Source organism: Gossypium hirsutum, chromosome D05 (assembly GCF_007990345.1).
Source record: "Gossypium hirsutum isolate 1008001.06 chromosome D05, Gossypium_hirsutum_v2.1, whole genome shotgun sequence".
In the NCBI taxonomy this organism is placed as follows: domain Eukaryota; kingdom Viridiplantae; phylum Streptophyta; class Magnoliopsida; order Malvales; family Malvaceae; genus Gossypium; species Gossypium hirsutum.
The window spans coordinates 6,934,114-6,956,310 of NC_053441.1; the positions used below are offsets into that span (position 1 = coordinate 6,934,114).

General features: G+C 35.7%; 3 protein-coding genes across 9 annotated transcripts; 2 read left to right on the plus strand and 1 right to left on the minus strand.

Annotated features, from left to right (window-relative positions):
* Window positions 1–1,398: 1,398 nt before the first annotated feature.
* Window positions 1,399–5,250, minus strand: LOC107959370 (uncharacterized). Its single transcript, XM_041093421.1, has 5 exons — window positions 3,824–5,250; window positions 3,462–3,568; window positions 2,221–2,728; window positions 1,820–1,938; window positions 1,399–1,718 (listed from the first exon to the last, which is right to left on the minus strand). Exons 1-5 carry the CDS (start codon window positions 4,064–4,066, stop codon window positions 1,493–1,495), a joined length of 1,203 nt encoding a protein of 400 aa, XP_040949355.1. The 5' UTR covers window positions 4,067–5,250; the 3' UTR covers window positions 1,399–1,492.
* A 1,094-nt stretch (window positions 5,251–6,344) lies between these two features.
* Window positions 6,345–12,488, plus strand: LOC121217654 (protein SUPPRESSOR OF K(+) TRANSPORT GROWTH DEFECT 1). 4 transcript variants are annotated; one of them, XM_041093423.1, is made up of 9 exons: window positions 6,605–7,260; window positions 8,714–8,819; window positions 9,999–10,197; window positions 10,770–10,838; window positions 10,925–10,999; window positions 11,143–11,241; window positions 11,388–11,543; window positions 11,753–11,918; window positions 12,184–12,488. In XM_041093423.1, the coding sequence occupies exons 1-8, from the start codon at window positions 6,777–6,779 to the stop codon at window positions 11,876–11,878; spliced, it is 1,314 nt and encodes a 437-aa protein (XP_040949357.1). In that variant the 5' UTR covers window positions 6,605–6,776; the 3' UTR covers window positions 11,879–11,918; window positions 12,184–12,488. The 4 variants fall into 4 exon arrangements, with proteins under 4 accessions (XP_040949358.1, XP_040949360.1, XP_040949359.1 ...); XM_041093424.1 differs by lacking the exon at window positions 12,184–12,488 and having other exon boundaries at window positions 6,345–7,260; window positions 11,753–12,143; XM_041093426.1 differs by lacking the exons at window positions 8,714–8,819; window positions 9,999–10,197; window positions 10,770–10,838; ... (3 more) ...; window positions 11,753–11,918; window positions 12,184–12,488 and adding an exon at window positions 7,905–8,078 and having other exon boundaries at window positions 6,590–7,260.
* A 667-nt stretch (window positions 12,489–13,155) lies between these two features.
* LOC107959371 (protein HIRA) lies at window positions 13,156–19,410 on the plus strand. 4 transcript variants are annotated; one of them, XR_001700811.2, is made up of 10 exons: window positions 13,156–13,856; window positions 14,088–14,363; window positions 14,731–14,982; window positions 15,063–15,463; window positions 15,580–16,597; window positions 16,919–17,123; window positions 17,207–17,447; window positions 17,638–17,760; window positions 17,885–18,072; window positions 18,774–18,980. XR_001700811.2 is itself a non-coding variant. In XM_041093422.1 (10 exons), the coding sequence occupies exons 1-10, from the start codon at window positions 13,749–13,751 to the stop codon at window positions 18,830–18,832; spliced, it is 2,799 nt and encodes a 932-aa protein (XP_040949356.1). In that variant the 5' UTR covers window positions 13,160–13,748; the 3' UTR covers window positions 18,833–19,410. The 4 variants fall into 4 exon arrangements, 3 of the variants coding, with proteins under 3 accessions (XP_040949356.1, XP_016750905.2, XP_016750906.2); XM_041093422.1 differs by having other exon boundaries at window positions 13,160–13,856; window positions 17,967–18,072; window positions 18,764–19,410; XM_016895416.2 differs by having other exon boundaries at window positions 13,167–13,856; window positions 17,967–18,072; window positions 18,774–19,410.
* The last annotated feature ends 2,787 nt before the right edge of the window (window positions 19,411–22,197 follow it).

Here is a 22,197-nt window from a genome sequence, read left to right on the forward strand (position 1 = left end):
TCGTCTTTTCCTCCACACCGCCCTTGCTTCCGCCATTCATTCTTCTTTTACCTTTACTCCATGCTTTTGGCCACCACATCAACTCTTCCTTTACCCACTGCTACCGTATGCTTATCTTGTAGTTCCCTTTCTACATTTTGTATATATATTAAAAATATGTTTTTATGTAGAAACTATTAATAGTTGTATGCTTGACCCAAAAATGTAAAACCTATCAATCCTTACAATTTTAACAGTTTGGGAAATGCGAAGTATTTAAGCTCAAGCCATCAAAGCCTAGCGGAGGGGGAGATCTATGCTCCAAAAAAAAAAAATAGCGAAGGAGACCTTCTGCCAGAAACAAAGCAACCATAGGACTAAGAGCTCTTCCATTGTCACCTTCGCAAAACAGTATTCCTAAACAACATTTGTGCACCCAAAAGTTAAGAAGAAAGAGTTTCCCAACAATGTTTAGAGTTTCAGCAAAACAACAAAAGACAAATATTTTGACAATTTTTTACACAACTTTTGGGTAGAATTGATTTTGTATACAAAGCAGATATTTAAACGGAGGATGCATTAAGTATTGATTGCAACTTCATTTTAATACAGAAGTTATAAAGAAAGAAAAAAGAGGAATGTGAATTTTGCCAAACAACTCAACCTCTTTATATCCCATCTCTTCATAGATTCATTCCTCTGCTCTATAAATAAATGAAAGAAAGAAAACCCATTTTCTAATTTTTTTGTATTTGTATGGCCGGTGAGTAAGAAGACGAAACTAAAGTCATTTGAGGCATCGATGACAGCCCATTCAACTTGCTCTCATAGGCCATAACCCTCAAAAAATTACTAAAAAGCACGCGCGTGGAATGCTCATGAGTTTAGTTTCACCAGAATCTGAAGTAGACGACAAAATAAGACGGTGAAAATGGGGATAGAAGATAAAAGATAAACGATGGAGGGACATACAGTAGAAAAAGCTTAAGATTGCACGTGCCTAGTCTCTATTTCTTCTTGATGGTGCGGTGATGATGGAAGTAGTGAGTAAAACGAAGAGATGGTGCAATGGCCAGAAGCAGGGAGCAAAGGAAGAAGAAGAAGAACGAATGGTGGAGGCAGGGGTGGTGTGGAGAGAAAGAAGATGATGAACAATAACTGGGAAAAGAAAAAGTAAAAAATGATAATGTGAAACGCCACATCAGACTCTGTCAGTGGGATAACAGTTGGGCGACTAAGATGTTTAATTATTGTAATGACAGTGATAAAATTATAAATATTTTTTATTTGGATGACCAAGGTAGTTTACCTAATTTTTTTCAACAGCTTGTTGCGAAAATTAATGGCTTACTCATTCACTGGAATGCTAAAAGATTCTAATTCATATAACACGACAGAATAATTCATCAAACTATGCGCTGCCACGAAAGATTGGAAGTGCAATTATCAGAGAAAATGCCAGTTTTACAACCATGAAAGCAAGCTGTTTCATGATATCCATAGCCGTTTGCCACTAACTTGCGGCGGAAGCAGCTTTAAGGTTCGTTACCGCGACAATATATGCATTCCAAGCATCTTCTTGTTGGAAAGTTTTTACCTCTTCATACTTCACATCTCGCCCGCTGCCGAATCCCTCTGTGCTTCTGTTTTCACTAGTGTCTGGCATCTTCCGAAGCCAGAAATGGACAGATTGAAATCCAGCCTCTTCTAAGCAGTCTCTAATCTCTGGCAATGACCACCTGGACATTTAAGCCACCATGTTATCAAACTGAAAGGAAAAACCTAACAGTAATGTTCCATTGTAAACAAGAAAATGCAACAGGAATTTAACAGAACTTACAGCCTCCAACTGTAAGAAAATGCATGGCGAAGTTTCTTCTGCTGCTTTTGAAGATGGAAATGGAGACTAATCCTTGTTTTGCGTTCAATGATGTTGAATTCAGCTTGCTCCCAAGTATACTGCACATATTACATCAAACGTTATGGAATAAAGATTTTAAACGGGAAAGAAATATTAATTTCTTCTACGCAAGTTAAAACCTTTGACTCACACCTTATTGATGACTTATCACTTTTGCCAAAATGAAAATAAACCATATATTGAAATAAGATGAAACTTCACTTATGCCTGACAGAAGTTAAATCCTCTAAACCAGAATATACCACGGAAAGGTAAACCAAATAAACTTTATATGTTATGTACTTTGCATTAACATGGGCGTATGGGCAGAGAGATTATACCGTAAAATTGGGAAATCTCCTTTGAAGTCTTAAGGACTGCTCGGATGACGTGCCACCGTATAAATCCATCACAAATATACCACCCTTTTTAGACAAGGCTTCAAGAACATGCTTGAAATACAAAACCAGTTCTGCACATTTATGGAGACAGCAGCAGCTGTAATTAAAAGCACATATAATGTCTCTCGCAGATATTTTGGCATCTGCCTTAACAGACTCTTCATTTGACAAAGTGATAGAACCCTCGTTTATGTTAGGTTCTGTTGCAGTCATCTCAGAATTATAATCACTTTCCTCCAACTGAATGTTCCTTATCAGCTCTTGAGGCTTGAAGCCGACTAATTTGGCCTCATGCGGATTTAATACATTCCCGTGAAAGAGAGATATTCTCGAATACCCATCAGCCCCAACTTTGTTGATGTTGTTCTTCAGGCACCACTGCAATGCCTCAAGATCAAGATCCAATCCAACAGCTGTCCGCCTTGGATCACTTCGGAGCCATTCTGTACTGTTAAACAGTGTAAGTTTTCAGTACTTATTAGTTTGCCCTTTGCAATTTGAATTGCTAAGTATAATATAGAGAAAGTTAAGAGAGTAGACAACATCAGTTTAGACTTGGAACCAATGACCTGATGGATTATCAAATATATCCACAATCGAAATTACCATTTTATTCATTAACTAAAATACATCATCCATATATCGCAACTTATTAGACAGGGTAAAAGGAGAGTGTGATTTAATTACTGACAACTATATGAAGTAAAGACCTTTGTCGTTGCCTGACATCTGAACATAAACTACATAGAAAGTGACCTGTTTCATTATCATATTTGCTAGCATACATGTTTGATGGCATTCAAGCAATTTAACCATAGATTCAACAAGTCACGAAGCAAGCAACATTTACAAAATCACAACCGAAATCCCAACAACAAAACTAGGAGTGAAATGTATGAAGAATTTGATGGCGGCCTCGACTTATTCACATGCTATCAATTTATTCGGTTAATTTGCAGCACTAGCTAAAAAAATGATGCGAATAAGTGGGAACATACCTAAGAAGTGCAGTCACGAAGCAAGCAACATTTACAAAATCACAACCGAAATCCCAACAACAAAACTAGGAGTGAAATGTATGAAGAATTTGATGGCGGCCTCGACTTATTCACATGCTATCAATTTATTCGGTTAATTTGCAGCACTAGGTAAAAAAATGATGCGAATACGTGGGAACATACCTAAGAAGTGCAGTGCCACAGAAATCTTCTTGAAGATGCAGAGGCAACCTTCCACCCACATACATCAAAAAGAACTTCTGCAAATAGCTTATATCTCCTTTCGGTGACTGCATTCAACACACAATTACTTCCATTAATATATATATAGTTATTAATTAACATCAGACAATTAGAAAGAACCCGTCTTTACATTACCAAACACATCGACTTTTAATCAAGAAGCTAATAAAGCAATTAACTGCGGCATTTTTTATACCAAGCTGGCAAGACAAAAATCAAAACTTTGCTTATCTACCCGAACTTCTCTCAGCAACATAAAGGGGAAAAAGATCAAACATTTGGAGGGTGGGGGTGACTATAACCTGTACAGATTGTTGGTAAAGAATGAATTTTGATGGCATTTCCGTTGATGGGTTTGGGTCATCTTCTTCTTCCTCTTGTTCTGGTTCTTCTTCTTGTTGTTCTTCTTCAGAATCTTGAGATGGTTGTTGAAAACTGGAGCTCTCATCTTCATAATCATCATCGTGTTGGACAGAGTAATAAGAGGCTGCTCCTCTATGAGATGATCTTTGTTGGTGCCTTTGTTTCTTGTCTCGTTTTCCCATTTTTTTCAATTTTTCACCCTTACTTTGCCCGCCGCCAACTAAACAGCTTAAATCCCCGCGCCCTCTCCACTCACCTTTTTCCCCTTGAGGAGCTTGAAGGAAAAAAAAAAAGGGCTTTAGAGACGTTTAAGACTTGTTGTAATAAGGGTTAACTCCATTTAACACCCCCAAATTATCCTTCACATTATAAACTAGTCTTATCTTCGATTTTTCCAAAAATTATTTTTTGGGGGTATAAAAGAGGCTCCAAAAAAAGCCCAAGTACTAATAAGTCGAGACATCCAACAGTATCACGCTCAGTCATAAAAGCACTAACTACTTCATGAGGTGGTTCTTCGAAATAAGCTTTTTCGAAACCGAGACCAATCCCTATCTTTGCTAACGCATCTGCCACTCCGTTAGTCTCTCGGTTAATGTTTTGAAGCAAACTTCCCAATCGAGTTATATCTAAAACCTGATGTGCCTTGTAAGAACTTCGTCGTTGGGTTCATCTACTCGCTGGCAAAGCACGGAAATTAGATCAGCGTTATTACTCTCCTCCACCTGCACCTTGTCGTATCCTTTACTGCCTGCAAAAAACAAGCCCTCAAAGACTGCCCAAGCCTCCGCTTGAAACATTGAGCAAAGCTCCCAGCAAAGCCACCAAGCCATTCTCCTTGAGCATTTCGCAACAGCCTCCCTGCAGCAGTCCAACCCAACTTAAAAGAGCCTGCACCATCAGTGTTTATGGTAATCCATCCAAGGGTTCTTCCCAATTATACTTCCTTAACCTCCTTGTTGCACTAGCCGCTTGTTGCTGTTTAGCAGCTAAAACTGATGCTGTCCAAGCTTTGCTAGTAGCAATAATGATAGCTGAACACAAAATTATTCCGACTTTTCCACAATAGCCAGCATACGATTGCATAAAAGATACTCCAATCACCTTCATCTGTACACACGGTATCGGCCTTCTCTAAATTCCATGTAAACCAATCGGCAATGGGTAAGGACAAAAAAACGAGCTTGCATCGCCTGAGGAACAACAACAAACCCAGATGCTCTTGGCAAAGTGGCAATCACGGACAATATGTATGCTACTCTCTGGTTCAACTCCACATAGGGGGCAAAGGTCGACATGGGTCATCAACCGCCGAGCTCTTTCCTCATTTGTCAGAATTCGATTCCTATAAAGCAGCCACATAAATTGTTTAACCCTTTTACGGACTCCCATTCTTCCCTATAATAGACCAACGCGCATCCTTAACCACCAAAGCAGATTTGTGTAAAAATTAAATTATAATTTTTATGAGGGTGAAGATATAATATTATTATTTTAATAGTTTATATATTTATAATTTTTAAAATATTAAATTAAATTTTTATTATTTTTAGAGGAGTTAAAAGTGTAATTTTATCTTTATTAATTTAAAATTTTAAAAGATTTAGTAGAAATTTTTTTATTTTAGGGGAGCGGGACCCTAACTACGCCTCTGCACACGAGCACAACCGGCTATTTTCTTATAAGTAGCAACCATTGAATACTGACTCGTCTGGGACCATTTCCAAGCTAAGTTATCCTCACCAATCTCATCCCGTAGAATGGGATGGCTCGCGATCCGAAGAACTACAATCTATTTATTATTGATTTTTCTTTTATCAATTTTAATGATATATTAGGTATTGAGAACTACATAGTAGGAGATAATATAAAGCATTCTAGAAAATAGATATTATTATTTTACGAATTAAATTAACAGTTAATAAATAATTAAAAATTTAATGATGAAGCGACCCTAATAAGTAAGAATGGTAAAGGAGAGGAACAAGGTGGATGTTACTAAATTCATCATCGCTCTACAGTTGACACGTTTTGCTCTACTACTCATCCTGCTTCAATGTGGATGTATAATGTTAAAATTTATTACCATCTTCATGGATGTTGGATGCATCCATTATCGCTTCAGCTCAGTCCATTTCAATGTAAAATTTATTGCTTACTTTTAATATTTTTAAAGTCAAATAAATATTTAAATATAATTGTTCAAAAAATATTTCAACAAAAAATATAAATTTTTTATAATACATTATTATATTTTTACTCTTTTAATAGTTATATATATACAAAAATAAAATAATAATTTTATACAATATAACGGGAACAAATAATTATTATAACCGCTTTGATCATATAAAAGAAATTAATTCAAAATTATTCGAAAATTGGCATTCTTTCTAGTAATAAGTTGTACTGAAGGAAGCTTCCCTTCAAATTCTCAAACAAGTTGACAACTATTCAATTGATATTTTCTGTTATACCAGACAAATAGAAAGACGAGCGAAAAGACAACATTTTTTCTTAATCAACAAAAATACCTGTAATTTCGTTACTTTAAATAACTTTAATAAACCATTACTTTTTAATTTATTTCAATAATTCTTTTTTTTTAATTTTAATTTATATTCAATTTTAACTTTTTAATTCCCATATAAATAAAACACAAAGAGTTATTTACAAAATAAAATAATTAAAGGCTTTCTAAACTAATTAATATTCAACACGCTCGGTTTTGAGGTCTGTTTTGACGATAAAAAATCGAATCTTTCTTTATCTTTCTTCCATCTCAAAAGCTACAAAAACCCGTTTGCAGAAAAATTAAAAAAGAAGAGTTCAATCTGTAATTGGTCCCATGCAATTCTATTGAAAAATAAATTCCAGGAAAAGGATAAAAGTATGTATAGCAATTTCAAAGAACAAGCGATAGAGTACGTGAAGCAAGCGGTACAAGAAGATAATGCAGGGAACTACAGCAAAGCGTTCCCTTTATACATGAACGCGCTCGAGTATTTCAAGACCCATTTGAAATACGAGAAGAACCCCAAAATCAGGGAAGCAATTACCCAGAAATTCACCGAGTATTTACGACGTGCCGAGGAGATCCGTGCAGTTCTCGATGAAGGTGGGCCAGGGCCGGCTTCTAACGGGGATGCTGCTGTTGCCACGCGCCCCAAAAGTAAGCCCAAGAATGGTGGTGGCGGAGGAGAAGGCGGTGACGGGGAGGATCCGGAACAGGCCAAGTTGAGAGCTGGGCTTGATTCGGCTATTATTAGGGAAAAACCTAATGTTAAGTGGAATGATGTGGCCGGGTTAGAAAGCGCTAAGCAGGCTTTACAAGAAGCTGTTATTTTGCCTGTCAAGTTTCCTCAGTTTTTTACTGGTTAGTTTATTTATTTTTATTTTTATTTTTAATTTACGGGCTTCTGTTATTGGTTTTTTTACGAGGACTTCAGGTTATGTCTATGAAATTCGTGGCGTTAGAAATTTCTCTTGTGTAAAGGAATTTGCTAATTGTTGATTGTTGAACTATCAAGGAATTTAATGGTATTGTGCGGTTTTCTTGATAGGCTTTGTTACGGCTGATTTTTTATTTTAAGCTATAAAGTCAGTGACTTTTAGCTTAATTTAGGCAGTTTGCAGTGCATAGTGAAAAGGGTTGAATGTTGATTATGGAACTGTTAATAATTTGATATTATTTAGAAAAGCAGCTAGTTAGTAGTTTTAACTTGTATTGGGAAAGGTATGATTTTGGTGTTGGTATTTGATATAGTTAAGGTAATCATGCTTGCTTGTTTAAGCTGATTGTCGTAATGGACGTCCCTATTTTTGTTGCAAATGTAAATTATTGAATATTCTGTTGCTTGAGAGTTTTAGTCCTAAATGTTAACCGCTGATGGTAGGTTGTGTTTTTATTTTTAAATATCTACGAGGTACACTGCATGCTTTCTGTGTTGTTTTGTGCAAAACAATATAGCTCCTCTTATTTATCTGTTGGACCGTTCATGTTTAACCTTTCGCAAATAGGTTTTATGGCTACTTGTGGCGTACCTTGCTGTCATTCTCGTGGAAGCGCTTGAATTGATTCCTAGACTAGTACTAGTCTACTAACAACAAAGCAAGATTTTACCTACTGCTGAAACTTTGTGAAACTAAAGGAGTTAATACGAGACCATATAGTGACATCTGAAATTCCTCTTTTTCTTCTGTTGTTAATCTGATGATCATAGTTGTCAATCTTGGTAATACTACTTATCATCATTACCCTAATGCTTAACTTCTTGTAACACATAAAATGTGAGGAACAACCTCTGACATCCTGTTACTAAGATCTTGTTGGCTTTGTTAGTGACATTTTCTTGTTAGAAACTATTGTTTGCAACAATATAGAGTCCACCTCCTTTGCATCTGAAGCTGTTTCCATTTTACATGGTGTGAAATTTATTTTGTTTTGGAAAAGCTTTTTAATGTTCTTTTATGGTTTGTTATAATTTTTAAGCAGGATATGTTGAATTCATCTTAAACTCGTCTCATGTTCCTTATAGGCTGAAATTTACTCATGCGAAATGCTGGGTTAAGATATATGTATGGGATTAGTTGAAGTTCTGTGAGCTAGTAGGACAAAATTCTATCTTTAACCTGTCCGTGTATTTTCACCCTTGTTCCTATTGATGTTCTGGATATCCTCTTGGCTTGCTAGAATAGCAAGTCTTATGTTTGTTGGAACTACGTAATTTGGTGGAGAGAAACTTGCTGAATCTAATCTACACTCCCCTTTTAGTTGCTTTTCCAACAGTTCTATTCATTCTCATTTCGACGTTACTTGTTCTCTTTAGGAAAGAGAAGGCCATGGAGAGCTTTTCTTTTGTATGGACCACCTGGGACCGGGAAGTCATACTTAGCCAAGGCTGTTGCTACTGAAGCAGACTCTACATTTTTTAGGTAATTAACTGATAAATACTAATTTTGCTGCTGCTGAGAATTTTGGCAACAGGATTTACTAGTTCCAATGGTTCTTCTATTTGTAGCTCTGATCACATTGAGTGCTATGTCATCCACTTACCTTAGTTTGCTTTCTCCTATTCTAGGAACTAAGTTTTCCTTATTTCCTACCGCAAGTCCAACAAAATAATGGCATTGACAAATTACCCCAAAAATTTTATTATGTCAAGTGGTAATACCAGTTACACGAAGTACAACAATAAAAATAGCAATGATTGAGATAACAATCATAAGGATTTTTCAGTGTTTGAGAATGGGCCTTGGCTTGTATGATAATTATAGCCATACAATTAAAATGTATAAAATCCATTGATGTGAAGGTCTTTTATTATGATTTCAGTGTGCAGAATCTAAGGTTTCATGGTCCTAGAGCATAGTTTGTATAGTGCTGAGTAAGTGGGAGTTAGAAGTTTCTCTGTGGCTGTATCCTGCTATTACATTATTCGATTTTGGCATGTGCCAAAAGATGCATTATTTGATTTATGATTCCCTGTAAAACAGTTTATGTCAGGGAGAAAGGATGGTTGTCTGGAAATCTAATGTAACCTTGAAGATATGTTAGCAATTATTCCAATTTCTGTGTCATTGAGCTAGGATGTAGTCACTACCTGTCAATTCTTGTCATACTTCTCATTCCATAATTTAGTGCGATGTACTGTTGCTGTCCCTTTGCCAGCTCAAAGACATGAAAATTGCGTTTTCTTCAAGTTGCTTGGTTTTGATATTGGGTACCTAGGCTTTCATTTGTTAATATTATTGATTCTAATACAAGATTTTGCTAATGAGAACCTTAAGATTACAGTTTAAGGTTGCCATATTAAGCAATATTTTCTTTCGATGCGTAGAGAATCAACATGTTAACTGTTGACCACAGATTAAGTAATATGATAATTAGAATATTAAATGATCTTAAAGAGTGCCTGCCCCTAAGGACACTCATTAGCAAAATGCATTAATATATTATAATAAATTTGCCTTTTTGAATCATGTTTGGATATCTTTTCAAACGATTTTGTGGCAGTTAATCTTTTATATGCCTTTGTGCTGTTTATGTGCATGTTTACTAGGTGTCTGCTTGCTTCTCTTCTAAAATTAATTTCCCCTTCTTTTTTCTGCTAGTGTTTCTTCATCAGACCTTGTCTCAAAGTGGATGGGTGAAAGTGAAAAACTGGTTTCAAACCTTTTTCAGATGGCTCGTGATAGTGCTCCTTCCATCATATTCATTGATGAAATAGATTCCTTGTGTGGTCAGCGAGGCGAGGGCAACGAGAGTGAAGCATCAAGACGTATCAAAACTGAACTTCTTGTGCAGATGCAGGTATTTATCAGTGTGGTGAATGTGCTAATAATAAATTTTCTTTGTCCAAGGGTTTTCAAAATATTATTTTCTCATGATTTACATTCTTACAATCACCAAACAGAGTTCATTTTTATCTTAAGGACTTGCTGTTATTCTACGATCTTTCTTTTAAGTTTGACATTGTCTAAAGGATAGTTTGCACTTCATAAATATTTAACACTAGCTCCTACAGGTTTTTTCTATTGTAAAGTATATTTAAGTCTTAAGACCTTTTTTTCCTTTTTGATAAAATCATTTTGTTGATATAATAATTCAAGTCATAACATGAAAACAAAAATTTGAAGAACACTCATTATTCAACCCTTTTACAAAGACATGCAAGATAAGCAAATTACCTTTGGGTTTGTGACACAAAATTTCTTAATAATCTTGTATGTTTAGAAAGACTTTTCTTTCAAGTGTCTACTGTTGAAAGGTTATTAAAATATATCTATTATTCTATGTTAGATTGTGACAAATAGATACATGATTCCTTCCAAGTTTTCAAGCTTAATGAATGAATTTTATACCTAGTTATTTTTATGTTTTAGGGTGTCGGACATAGTGATCAGAAAGTCTTAGTGCTTGCAGCAACGAATACTCCCTATGCTCTTGATCAGGTAAAGGATAATATTATCATATATTTTGCATATATTCATCTTGAATCAGCTGAGGGGTTTCTTTGACTAATAAAATGTTCTTACAGGCCATCCGCCGCCGTTTTGATAAGCGTATTTACATTCCTCTCCCTGATTTGAAGGCTCGACAACATATGTTCAAAGTACTAGACCTTATCCCTGATATTTTGCTTTGTATTGGGAAAAAGAAAGAAAAATGCTTGGTTCATTTGTCTCCCTTTTCACTATAAAATCATTCATTATTTTTGACATGGTTGCGTTGATTTGAAACAATAAATTGCAACAGGTGCATTTAGGTGATACTCCTCACAACTTGACTGAAAGTGATTTTGAAAGCTTAGCTCGGCGGACGGAGGGGTTTTCTGGGTCAGATATATCTGTTTGTGTAAGTGCGCAACATCTGTCTGAGATGCTTGATTATTCTCTCATCTTCTTTCTCCAATTTCTGTTTTAACAGTGAATCTTAATATGTAGGGCCAATATCGAGTAACTCACTTGTGCCCTATTTTACTTTTCTTTATGTCTTGACAGGTTAAGGATGTCCTTTTTGAACCTGTTCGTAAAACCCAAGATGCAATGTTTTTCTACAAGACGCCTAATGACATGTGGATGCCATGTGGACCCAAGCAACCAGGTGTTGTCCAAATCACCATGCAGGAATTGGCAGCCAAAGGACTTGCAGCACAGGTATGGAGTTTCTTGAGATACAATGCATATGAATTCTTACGTATGAGTCTCTCAGTCCCTCTTTTGCTTGAGATTTACCAATTCTGTATAAACACGGAAAACAAAAATCAGAATAGAGAAATCGATCTGTTGCGCAATAAATATAATCAAGTCATTTGTGAGGATTGAGGTAATTAAAGTTTTGTTTTCATCAATTAATAATCATGCAGATTCTTCCGCCTCCTATTTCAAGATCAGATTTTGATAAGGTGCTTGCGAGACAGAGGCCAACAGTGAGCAAAGCTGATCTTGAGGTCCATGAGAGATTTACAAATGAGTTTGGAGAAGAAGGCTGATGGCTTTGATGAAACCGTCACATTGATCTACTCTCCAGTTGTGAGTGCAATCACTGTAATTTGTATTTTTATTAATAACCGCTTGATCATCCAAGGAATCATCTCTATTTAGCTTCGTCAAGCGGGGAAGGTGACTTGACCTCCCTTTTCCTGTATTCAGACGCAATGAAGTTAATTGCTTGTCTTTTTTACTGTGTAAAGAAGATTACCAAGAAAACTTTGGCTTCAAATACTTGAATTTATGCTGTGCCCTTTTTCACCTAAACTTGATGGCCTTTGTTTTTTAAATGCTTTTGAACTTTCAGGTTTCATTTGGAGCATTGGCTATTGCTGCCTACCAGTTAGGAGTAGTATGGTTGGATGGGTTGTTTGGAGGAAAAGTAGAGGGACGGGGCGGGCCGGGGGGGTGGATTTGATGATTTGTATGTATATATATTATTATAAATGTGTCATAAAAAGATTTAAGGTATATTATTACTTGCATAAAGATTTTGACAATATTCTTTTTCTGTGGTGTAATCGGGTCACGTCTAAAATTGCCCAATTCCTCTAGTCTGGCATTCGGTGCAGAATATGTATAGTGTTTTATTCTATAACTGAATTCCCAAAATACCCCCTTCATAGCTTTATGGTTGATTAATTTTCTGACTTAAATCGGGAATGCTTTTATGGGATACAAAATTACAAAAAGAAGGGCACGGATAATCTTTCGTTTATCTAGTGGAACTATAATTGCTTAATATATGGAATCTTAATTACCTTTGAATAAATCTGATGTCATATACTCGAGAAAGTTCCCAAATCATGTTTAATCAATTGAAATAAAACTAATTTCTCATTAAGTTTGATTATGTCTTTGCTAATTTACTTTAAGTTGAAGCGATGCTTTTTTTTTTAATATTTATTATACCTTACGTTTCGTACTTAAATATTAGTTATATGGTTGAGGGTGAATAAATTTTTAGTTGGAAAAAACTATCTAATTGAACTTTTTTTCATGAGGATGTAGAAAAATATTACTTTTTAGACATTTTACAATTGAATCATTGTTATGTCATATTCTCCCACAAATGAGTTTGATATGACAAGTGTCTTCTACGTTTTTATTTTAATATAAAAAATAAAATATTAAACATATAAAATAGAGTTTAGTTTAATTATTTAGATTTAAGAAAATCGTCAACCGATTATATTAAAATTAGATCTGTTAACCCTAGTTTCTTTTTCTTGGAAAATTTAATAATAGTCTCTGTTTCTTTTGCAGTCCTTTTCGTGACCCTTCTCACTCAAGCTTATAAAGATTAAAGAAAAAAAATATTTGACCGTTAAAGAAGACCGAGATTTATCCTTTTAGTTAACTCTTCTTTTTCTTTAGATTTTTTGTTTTGGCTTTTCTTAATCGAAACTAGGGCATTCCTTCTTACCAAAAACAAAAACCCCTTTATAGGTATTTTTAGTTAAGTTTTAAGATTCGGGAAAAAATCAATTTTTTTAAAAATAAATTATCTCTGCTTCCTCATGCCATTAACCATACCTCGACCTATAGCTTCTTCTTCGCTTGTAAGCACTCCAAAACCCTAAATTTTCATATTTCCCTTTCTTGGGTTTCTAGAAAACAAGGTAGAGTTTCCCTTCCTTTGGGATTTGGTCATTTTCCGCAATTGGCTTTTATATATATATATAAACTTCTCTGGGTTTTGGGTGCCATGAACTTTTTTACCTTTAATTCTCATTCTTAGCTGTGGGTTGGTTCTTTTTTCTCGTTGAAACGCTATGAACTTTACTAGTCCTTGCCCGAGTTTTAACCAAACATAATGAAACCAGAAGCAGAAATTTAGAGGATTATGCGAAGCAGCAAAAGGAGAGAAAGATGATTGCTGAGAAACCAAATTGGGTTAGGCATGAGGGAATGCAGATATTCTCGGTTGATGTTCAGCCTGGTGGTCTAAGGTTTGCCACTGGTGGAGGTGACCACAAGGTAAAACTTTCCTTCTTAGCACTTTATATTTCCTTTTGGCTTTGGTTTTCTACCGTTGGAGGTGATCATTGTTGCATAGTTAGCATTTATATACTACAATGATATGAGCAGATGCTATCTTAGTATGCTGAGTGCTGTCAGATAGAATCTTTCCTTGCTGTGTATGTTAGATTTTATGTTACCTTTTTTATCTTTAAATATCAATGTTCTTATACCATCTGAAAAATGCAGGTCCGAATATGGAACTTGAAATCTGTTGGCAGGGACTTGGAAAACGACGAATCTACACAGAGGCTTCTAGCAACTTTGCGTGATCACTTTGGGTCTGTCAACTGTGTTAGGTGGGCCAAGCATGGACGATTTGTTGCATCTGGGTCTGATGATCAAGTGATTCTAATTCATGAGAGAAAGCCTGGTTCTGGAACCACTGAGTTTGGCAGTGGAGAGCCTCCTGATGTTGAAAATTGGAAAGTTGCAATGACACTGAGGGGGCACACTGCAGATGTGGTAATCATATTGTATTTCATGTTAGGTCGTATTACCAGCAATAAGAGCTGAAGTCTCTATCCTGTAGTTAGTTTTGCTCTGCTGCTTGTTGATTGATTTTTCATGCTTGGAAAAGCTTCGTATTTTACCTAGAAATTCAGGTTTTACTATATCCTTTTCTGTCTCTACAGAAATTGCTAATGACTACCGTTTTGATTTTGTGTTTACTTCAATTTGGTGAGAACTGAGGGGTTTGGGTAGGAGAGAAAGTAGAGGAGAAAGAATGGTTGAAATTATCTACTGTAAGCCCTTAGTTTAAGTTAGTGGTTTCTTATAAGCACTGGCTATAGTCTAACTTGGAAGTTTCATTTGTTCTCGCTTGAAGTAGGTGGATCTTAACTGGTCTCCTGATGACTCAATATTGGCCAGTGGGAGTTTGGACAACACTGTCCATATATGGAATATGAGCAATGGCATCTGTACAGCGGTGCTGAGGGGTCATTCCAGTCTCGTTAAAGGAGTTGCCTGGGATCCCATTGGGTCCTTCATAGCAAGTCAGTCTGATGACAAGACGGTCATAATATGGCGAACAAGTGACTGGAGTCTTGCTCATAAAACAGAGGGCCACTGGGCGAAATCGGTATGTTAATCTGTGATGTTCGAAGTTTCTTTTGTCATAAATTGTGTTTCATTTTGCTGATGGAATTATGTTCTTTTCAGTTGGGATCAACATTTTTCAGGCGGCTTGGATGGTCACCTTGTGGTCATTTCATAACTACCACTCATGGTTACCAAAAGCCAAGGCATTCTGCACCCGTTCTAGAGAGAGGAGAATGGGCTGCCACATTTGACTTCTTAGGCCACAATGCCCCAATTATTGTAGTGAAGTTTAATCACTCAATGTTCAGAAGGAATTTTGCCAATTCACAGGAAGTGAAAGCTACATCTGTTGGCTGGGCAAATGGAGCTGCTGCTAAGATCGGGGGTAAAGAATCACAGCCATATAATGTTATTGCTATTGGAAGTCAGGACCGCACTATAACCGTGTGGACAACTGCAAGTCCTCGACCTCTCTTTGTAGCCAAGCATTTCTTTGGTCAAAGTGTTGTGGATTTATCCTGGTAAAGCTTTTCATCCTAGTGAGCAATATATATGTGTATGTGTGTCATCAATTTGCACTTTTTTTTTTGCATTCTGGTAGCTTTTTCATCTTAATAGTAATCTCTTTCCATAACAGGAGCCCTGATGGCTATTCTCTCTTTGCCTGTTCATTGGATGGGACTGTGGCTACTTTTCATTTTGAAGCTAAAGAACTTGGCCATAGGCTTAGTGATGCTGAACTTGATGAGTTAAAGAGAAGTCGTTATGGTGACGCTAGAGGCCGACAGTCAAATTTGGCAGAGAGCCCAGCACAGTTATTGCTTGAAGCTGCTTCAGCAAAGCAAACTACTAGCAAAAAAGTAGCTTTGGACGTTCAGGAGAGTCAGATACCTGCAAAACCTCCTGTTGAGTTGGGGCTCACAAACAAAAGTTCTGAGCCTCAGAATAATGATGGGAAGAAAAGTGGGCTTGCTGCTAGTGATGGATTAAATAAAGCAATGAGTTCTGCACGGATTTCTAGTCCTGTGAAACAAAGAGAATACAGACGTGCTGATGGCAGAAAGAGGATCATTCCTGAAGTAGTTGGTGTCCCTATTCAGCAGAAAAATATTAGCAGCAATGCTCAATCTCCTGCACTAGACTTCCCTGTTGGATCTTCTGATCGCAGAAAAAATGATAATGGTGCAGTTCCTTCTGATGTTGGTTTGAGAGAAGCTTCTGTCAGGGGTACCGTTGGTAGGAGCTCTGACTTAAAGGAGCGCTCAGGGGTCACTGCCAGGGCTACTGTTACTGACAGCCTGGTTATTGAGAAAGTTCCAGTCTCTGCTGCCCAAGATCATAGCATCAATGTAGAAAAGTCTGGAAGCATGAGACCTTCAAGTTCCACTGCTTCCTCTTCCACATCTCTTTCAATTAGTGTTTTTGATAAGAAAGAAGGCGAGGATATGACTCCAGTTTGCTTGGAAGCTTGTCTAAGGGAACATGCTATGAATGACATTGCTGGTGTAGGACATGCATGTATGATGAAAGAAACAGAAATTGTTTGCACAAAAGGGTCTCAAACTCTTTGGTCTGATCGTATCTCTGGAAAAGTTTCTGTTTTAGCTGGAAATGCAAACTTCTGGGCTGTGGGATGTGAAGATGGGTGCCTACAGGTAAAGCAAGAAACACTTTATCCTAGCCTGGAAAATTTTGAATTTTCCTCTCTTATATGTGAAGATGGTTGTATGACTTTTTTGCCCCTCTTCTCTTGTGTTATCATGTTCTATTATCAAGTTCATGATTTCCCCACCTTCTTTCATTTTTCTGGGGGTTCAGGTGTTATGAGGTTTCTGTAGGCATCTCTCCATTCAATGGTGGGCTCTAGACTTGGGCTTTGCATATGCTTGAATGATATTATACCTGAAAATGGTTACAGTGAGGTTTTATTAATTATTCAGCAAATTTACCAGTCTTTTTTCCTCATGTTTTTTAAGGTTTATACAAAGTGTGGAAGACGCGCATTACCTACCATGATGATGGCATCTGCAGCAACATTTATTGATTGTGATGAGAGCTGGAAATTGTTATTGGTCACAAAGAAAGGATCTTTGTATTTATGGGATCTCTTCAATAGGAACTGTCTCCTTCATGATTCATTGGCATCTCTAGTCAGTTTGGACCTTAGCTCATCTGCAAAAGGTATGCATAATCAAATCTAATTTGAGCCTTTTTATGATATTAGACGACATAATATTTCCTGAGACTTCTATAACTCTTTTCAGGCATAATGAAGGTTATATCTGTGAAGTTATCAAAATCTGGTTTTCCTCTCGTTGTCTTGGCTACTCGGCATGCGTTTCTCTTTGACATGAGTCTCATGTGTTGGCTGAGGGTTGCAGATGACTGCTTCCCAGCATCAAATTTTGCTAGTTCTTGGAGTTTGGGTTCAATTCATACTGGTGAGCTGGCCGCCTTGCAAGTGGATGTACGGAAATATTTAGCCCGAAAGCCAGGCTGGACCAGGTTTGTCACTATTACTATTTTTCCTAAAATAATGAAACCGTATCTCAGATTTATGCCCACTATATTTTTGACAGTTTATCGAAGTCAGATGTGACATGAATTTCAATTATATTCTTGTCCCACTAAAATTCCTTTGACAAAGTAGCTGTGTTGGTCCTAGAGTTTCACCAGTAATCTTGTTTTGCAACAGAGTAACTGATGATGGAGTGCAGACACGTGCTCATTTAGAAGCTCAGCTGGCATCATCTTTGGCTTTGAAATCCCCCAATGAATATCGCCAGGGCCTTCTTTCCTACATACGCTTCCTAGCAAGGTTCGTCTCTTCCCAAACCTACTGCATTTATGAGTGATGATAGCAGAAAAAACGTGTTACTCCCCAAACCAAAGTTTGTAGTCAGTGCTTTGTAATAGAATCTGGTATCTATGTATTCCTGCAGAATAATGTTCTCCATCAGGCTATTGGATCCAAGTATTATAATAAATCAATCATTGGCAAATTATACATACTTGTGTTTGCAGAGAAGCAGATGAGTCTCGTTTGCGAGAAGTCTGTGAAAGTTTTCTTGGGCCACCAACTGGGATGGCTTCAGATTCCAAGAATCCTGCTTGGGATCCCTATGTACTTGTAAGTCTTTCATCCCAACCTCTTAAAGTATGTATACTGTCTCTATTTATTTTTTCTTTTCGTATAATTAAGGTATTCTTCATGTCCATTTTACGGTTCATGAAGACCCTTTCGGGGTTAGTGGCTGCCCCTCCCAACAATGCCATCTCAAGGGTTTGAACCTGAGTTCTCTCCATGGAAGTGTTATGCGCCTTACCATTACGTATAACATTTTTTGGGACTCTCTCCATTTATTTTACTGCATTCTTTTTCATCAAATCCTAGAAATACCTCTGGAGGATCACTTCTCTGAAAATATATCACGTGCAATTTTCCGTAACTTTTTCTGTTCAATTAGTTTAAAAGTCTTTGTAGAGGGTTGACTGTTGACGTCCTCACAAGGTATTTCTGTTTTAAGCACCTCTAATCCTTGTGGTCCTGATTTCCGGTAACATAACCGGCATGGCTTTTGATTTGTACTACTCCTGACTGCATATTATTTCTGGACTCGACAATTCCTGTATACATGTCATGTTCATATATTTTCACGTGTCATATTTGTGTCTTGTACTCAAATTGTGTCGAAAGTTGTTAGGTGTAAACTTTTTTTCCCCTCCCTGAATCCCCAGTATCTGACATCATAGTTGGATGCTTTTGCTTTTCCAAGGGCTTTGAAATATTTTTAATGTTTCTTTTCTCTTGACCTATTTGGATGTTTGCAGGGAATGAGAAAGCACAAACTTTTAAGAGAAGACATTCTTCCTGCAATGGCATCCAATAGAAAAGTTCAGCGTTTACTCAATGAGTTCATGGATCTTCTCTCAGAATATGAAATCATTGAAAACAATCTAGACCAAAAATCACCATCTCCACCAACTACATCACATCCCGTTATAGATCCGATGGACTCTACCCCGTCTGCAGCAGCTCAAACAGATTCTCCCGTTTTGGCAACAGATAAGAAGGAAAACCCATCCCTTGGTCCAGATAAAATGCATTCTGCTCCATCTATAACAGGTCGAGTAAACACGGGCGCCCTATTGACCGATTCAAGTGAACCGAAACTCCAATAAATGATGAAATCTTCAATAATGCATAGCATACTAATTGAATGGTGTTCAACTTATTAAGTTAGGGGTTTGCACAGTAAAATATCACTTGCTGGTTAAATTTTTGCTATCTTCAGCTTATTGCTGGCTTGAAAAGGGCAGCCTCCAATGATGTATCTTTTTTTTTTTTTTTTTGGTGCATGTAACTTTAGAATCTCACTTGTTAGTTGAAAGTAAATTGAAGTCTCTCACCATTGATAGAGATGATCATTCTCTTGTAACAATTAATTGAAGCTTAATATTATTAGTAGAATCTTACTACAAGGAAAACAGGCTCTCAGTGAGACTTATATCCCACTTGGTTAAAAAAAAGTTAATTACTTTGAGCTTAATATTAGTAAATTCTTACAACCAACAAAAGTAGGCTTATATCCTCCTTTATGGGCCCTATGCTGTAAGTTTAATGAAAAAAAAATCAAATTAAACTTGTTATTAGTCGGATTAACATGGCTTTGGCTTTCATTAGCTCTCAATTAAAATTACTATATTGAGGATTATATTATTCACCGAGTATTAGGTTGGGGCTTGAATCATTAATTAACCAATTAATTTTATATTGTGTTTGAGGCTACTGAGAGTTGAAAGAAAGAAGTTCCATCACTCATTTGATCCAAAATTAAAATATTACATGATTGTTGGTAAAAATATCATCCTTTGTTGCATAATTAGAATTCACCGAATTGAAAAACGCTAATTACATTTTTATTTGAGTTAATTGTAACATATATCCTCAAATTATAACCTTCATCCTAAATTGGTCTCTAAACTTTAAAACATTCTAATTATATCCCAAACTAGTGAGGTTATATCAATAAGGTCCTTCTATTAGTATAACTATTAATTTAATCGTTAGATGAAATGTCAAACCTTATGTGCATGGTTTAAAATGAAAAGTTAAAAGAAAAATTAATTTAATCTTGGTTTTCAAGTTTTAGAAGTTTTTACAAAAGCTTTATCATTCACTCTCTCTTTTTTCAGTTTTACTTTATTTTCACTTTTTACTTTTAAAATTTATATAGTAATTTTACTTTTCTTTAAATCTTCATTTTAAATTATACCACATAAGATTTGACATGTCATTTAATAGTTGAATTAACAATTTTAATAATTGAAGGACTTATGATATAACGTGGATATCTAGGGAAGTAATTAAAATGTTTTGAAGTTTGAGAACTAGTTTAGAACGAATATTATAGTTCAGGGATGTTTGATGCAATTAACTCTTAATATTTGATTAATGGTGAAATGGATTAAAGTACCACAAATGCCCTTGTAGTAGGAGTTAGATTGCATTTGCCCCTCTACTTAAAAATAGATAAATTAGTTCATGTACGTTAGATTAAAGTGCAAAGTGACTCTTTTGTTAAAAATTTGATTTATTTCTAATGTTAAAAACTATCTCTTTATGGTAAGCCATGTGTCACTATTTGGTTATTCCGTTAGACACACTAATTTTTTTTTATAATTGGAAATAGAGAATGGGGTGGCTTGGGATCGAACTCAATCTATTATGCTTACAACATTATACTCTTGAAATTAAATCAAGTGGTTGCTAATAAAACATTAGTTTTTATCCATAAAAATAGATAAAATTTTTAAGATAAAGATTAAATTACTCTTTAATCTAATATACAAGGATTAATTTATCTATTTTTAATTAAAAAGATTAAAATACAATATAATTTTTATTATAGGCGCTCTATGATTTTTATTTTTTATTTTTTGTATTTCTGGGTATGGTTATTGATAAAGTTCATTACCTCCTTCCATTTTTGCTTTGCTTAATATAGTCATCGCCGTGCCGCCATTAATAATGTCAAAGGAGGAAAAGTAAGAAAGAGGCATAAAATTCATTGCTAAACCCACCGTTTCAATCGAATAAAGCAACCATCAATATATCAAAATAAGCGGCGGAATTAGTAATAATCTCAGAACAAATATATGAAGCGGGTCAAAAGGATGGAGCAGCGTCGCAATCAATGCGTGTAGTTTATTGAGGTCAAATCCAATTGATGGGTCCATAAATATGAACATCGTTGCCCAATGGCCGCAATCATTTTACATCTTTATTTCAAGTTGTCAACATTATTCCTCAATGGCCGCAATTATACTTCATCTTTCAACGCCCCACTTCAACTAAACCATCCATTTCATTTCACTTCTATCAGTCTCTCCCGTCCTACTATGTATTTCCTTGTTTAAAACGTGCACAACATGCAAGTTTCCTTACCCTACTTCACCCCCAATATCTCTTGTTTCATTTTCATATATTAGCTACACCTATTTCACTTTCATCCTTAAATTTATTCGAGTATAATTATGGTTTGGACTTTGATCTTTTCAATAGCTCGCAAATTGTTATTTTTTCTTTGATTTCTCTTAAGTTATTTTCATAAAATATAAAATTAAATTGTACTTTGTATTATCCATAGCCCAGTTCGAAGGCCTGCGCGAAATATAGAATGATTTGGACAAAAGAAAAAGACCAGTTTAGAAAAAGAATAAATAAATATGTTGTTTTGTCATTGTTTTGCTGTCATTTCACTATTATATTATTACTACTTTGTTGTTATTATTTGGATATTGTATGACTCTTATTTTACTGTTAGTTTTGCTACTATTTTAGAGACATTTGCTTGTTAAGTTGCAACTATTTTAGTGTTATTTAAGTATAATTTTTAAAAATTTATTTTTAATTTGTTGAGAAATATTTATTTTAGTGTTTTTGATGTATTATATTTTTTAAAATATTATATAAAAAATTTTAATACGGCCAGGTTGAGCCCGAGTTTTAACATTTTTATACAGACCAAACTTAGGCAAAAGTTTAAACCCATTTTTTAGGTCGAGCCGGGTCTAGACATATCAAACGAGTCTAAAATTTTGTTAAGACTCTACCTGACCTAACCCATAAGCATTTCTAATACCCAGAACTTTAAAAATTTTTAAACCATCTAATCAATCTATGATTAACCAGGGAAGATAGTGTTCAAAGATGTACATAATCGTTGTTTTTCTTTTTTTCAAAAATGTAAAC

Bases quoted from the DNA above. Each gene is read 5' to 3' on its own strand.
- LOC107959370 (XM_041093421.1), bottom strand. From the start codon at position 4,066: ATGGGAAAACGAGACAAGAAACAAAGGCACCAACAAAGATCATCTCAT. The intron at 1,939-2,220 runs GTATAATCTCTC...TAATATGTGCAG, and splicing joins GGAGATTTCCCAATTTTACG to TATACTTGGGAGCAAGCTGA. The intron at 1,719-1,819 runs GTAAGTTCTGTT...TTAAATGTCCAG, and splicing joins TTTTCTTACAGTTGGAGGCT to GTGGTCATTGCCAGAGATTA.
- LOC121217654 (XM_041093424.1), top strand. From the start codon at position 6,777: ATGTATAGCAATTTCAAAGAACAAGCGATAGAGTACGTGAAGCAAGCG. The intron at 10,839-10,924 runs GTAAAGGATAAT...ATGTTCTTACAG, and splicing joins CTCCCTATGCTCTTGATCAG to GCCATCCGCCGCCGTTTTGA. The intron at 11,242-11,387 runs GTAAGTGCGCAA...ATGTCTTGACAG, and splicing joins GGTCAGATATATCTGTTTGT to GTTAAGGATGTCCTTTTTGA.
- LOC107959371 (XM_016895416.2), top strand. From the start codon at position 13,749: ATGATTGCTGAGAAACCAAATTGGGTTAGGCATGAGGGAATGCAGATA. The intron at 13,857-14,087 runs GTAAAACTTTCC...TGAAAAATGCAG, and splicing joins CTGGTGGAGGTGACCACAAG to GTCCGAATATGGAACTTGAA. The intron at 18,073-18,773 runs GTAAGTCTTTCA...GGATGTTTGCAG, and splicing joins CTTGGGATCCCTATGTACTT to GGAATGAGAAAGCACAAACT.